Raw genomic sequence first — 1534 nt, 5'->3', positions numbered from 1 at the left:
GGAGGCCCAGCCAGAGTCAGAAGGTGTAGAGGCCCTGGAGGCTGAAGGGGAGGCCCAGCCAGAGTCGGAAGGAGAAACTCAAGGTGAGACAAAGGGGAGCCCTCAGGTCAGTCTAGGAGATGGCCAGTCTGTGGGGGCTTCTGAAAGCAACAGCCCAGTCCCCGAGGACGGGCCCACTCCACCCCCTTCCCCAGGTGGAGACACTCCTCACCAAAAGCCAGCCTCCCAGACAGGCCCTGCCTCCTCCAGAGCATCCTCTCAGGGCCACAGCTGGCAGAAAGACTCAGAAGACGGCCATGTATGTGGAGACACAAGGAGCCCTGACGCCAAGTCCGTGGGGGCCCCTCATGCAGAGAGGAAGGCCACCAGGATGTATCCAGAAAGTTCCACTTCTGAGCAAGAAGAGGCCCCTTCAGACACAAGGTCTCCAGAGCAGGGGGCCAGTGAAGGCTGTGACCCTCAAGAGGACCAGACACTCGGAAATCCTGCCCCCACCAAGGCAGTGGGCAGGGCAGACGGCTTTGGCCAAGATGACTTAGATTTCTAGACAAGATCAAGCTGCAAAATGTTCATGAGCTTGGGAGCTCTGTTTTTATTCATATTTTTCCTACAAAACTGAGCAACGCTCAGTCCACTGGAGATGTCCACAGCGCATGGACGAAGACCAAGGACGTGCCAAGGACACAGCCTATGCCATGCTCTCCCGGGATTCTAAGTCCAGAAGCTTCAGAGAACTCTGTGGCCCGTCCCACATGCAGTGTGAAGAAACGGGGTCTGCGGATCTGCCTGGTTATCGGAGGCCAGCCCTGTTCCCATTCAATTGTCTTCAGAGCCCGAAAGATGGAACTGATTGGAAAGGCTCCAGTTTTGCTTTTGTTTGTGGGTTTGTTTTCTGCTAGCAAGTGTTTCTCTCCGTCTTTTCCCTATTGATCTCCTGTTACTTTTCTCCTTGGCCTCTGTTGGCACTCACCTCATTTGACTTTGAGGTACTGTTTTTCTAGTCTTGAATGTATTTGGTGACTCTGCAGAAATACTTGGGCAAAGCAGATAACTTCAGAGTCATTGGATAAAGTTTGTTCTCAGCCCCAAAGTCCAAGTTGCTTTTCCTCAATTCATACTTTTTGTAATGAAAAAATGGAAAATGCAAAAAAGCAGGTAGTAAGAAATAATCCCATCACTCAGAGACTTCTGTTAGCAATTGGATGTATTTCCTTCTCCTCCTTTTCTAACCATTTTACAGTTGAGATGATTCTTTATATATATATATATATATTTACACACGTTTTAAAAACTTAAAAATGTAAGAATTTCCTCTATCTCTATTTATCATCATAAACCTATATTTTAACCCCTAAATAATGTGCCGTTAATGAGTATATTGAATACTTTCTCATTTTCCTATTTTTAACCTTTTACATGGTTTCCCTTCTTTTGTTCTTAACACTTCTTTTTTTTGTTTTGAACTTTTGATTAATTCCTTAGGATAGACTCCCAGGCATGGAATTACTGGGCCAGAGGATATCAACATTTTTAA

The 1534-nt window shown here is 46.5% G+C and overlaps 1 protein-coding gene across 1 annotated transcript in view; it reads left to right on the top strand.

The window, feature by feature from the left end:
• Positions 1 to 1090, top strand: part of RP1L1 (retinitis pigmentosa 1-like 1) — a 61634-nt gene extending 60544 nt beyond the window's left edge. Inside the window, exon 6 of the mRNA XM_011970770.1 lies at positions 5 to 1090. Coding sequence (XP_011826160.1) covers positions 5 to 547 — 543 coding nt within the window. The 3' untranslated portion in view covers positions 548 to 1090. The remainder of the gene's footprint in view (positions 1 to 4) is intronic.
• The last annotated feature ends 444 nt before the right edge of the window (positions 1091 to 1534 follow it).

The sequence above is a fragment of the Mandrillus leucophaeus genome, unplaced genomic scaffold (assembly GCF_000951045.1).
Source record: "Mandrillus leucophaeus isolate KB7577 unplaced genomic scaffold, Mleu.le_1.0 Scaffold97, whole genome shotgun sequence".
Lineage (NCBI taxonomy): Eukaryota > Metazoa > Chordata > Mammalia > Primates > Cercopithecidae > Mandrillus > Mandrillus leucophaeus.
This window is presented reverse-complemented; position numbering and strand designations above follow the sequence as displayed.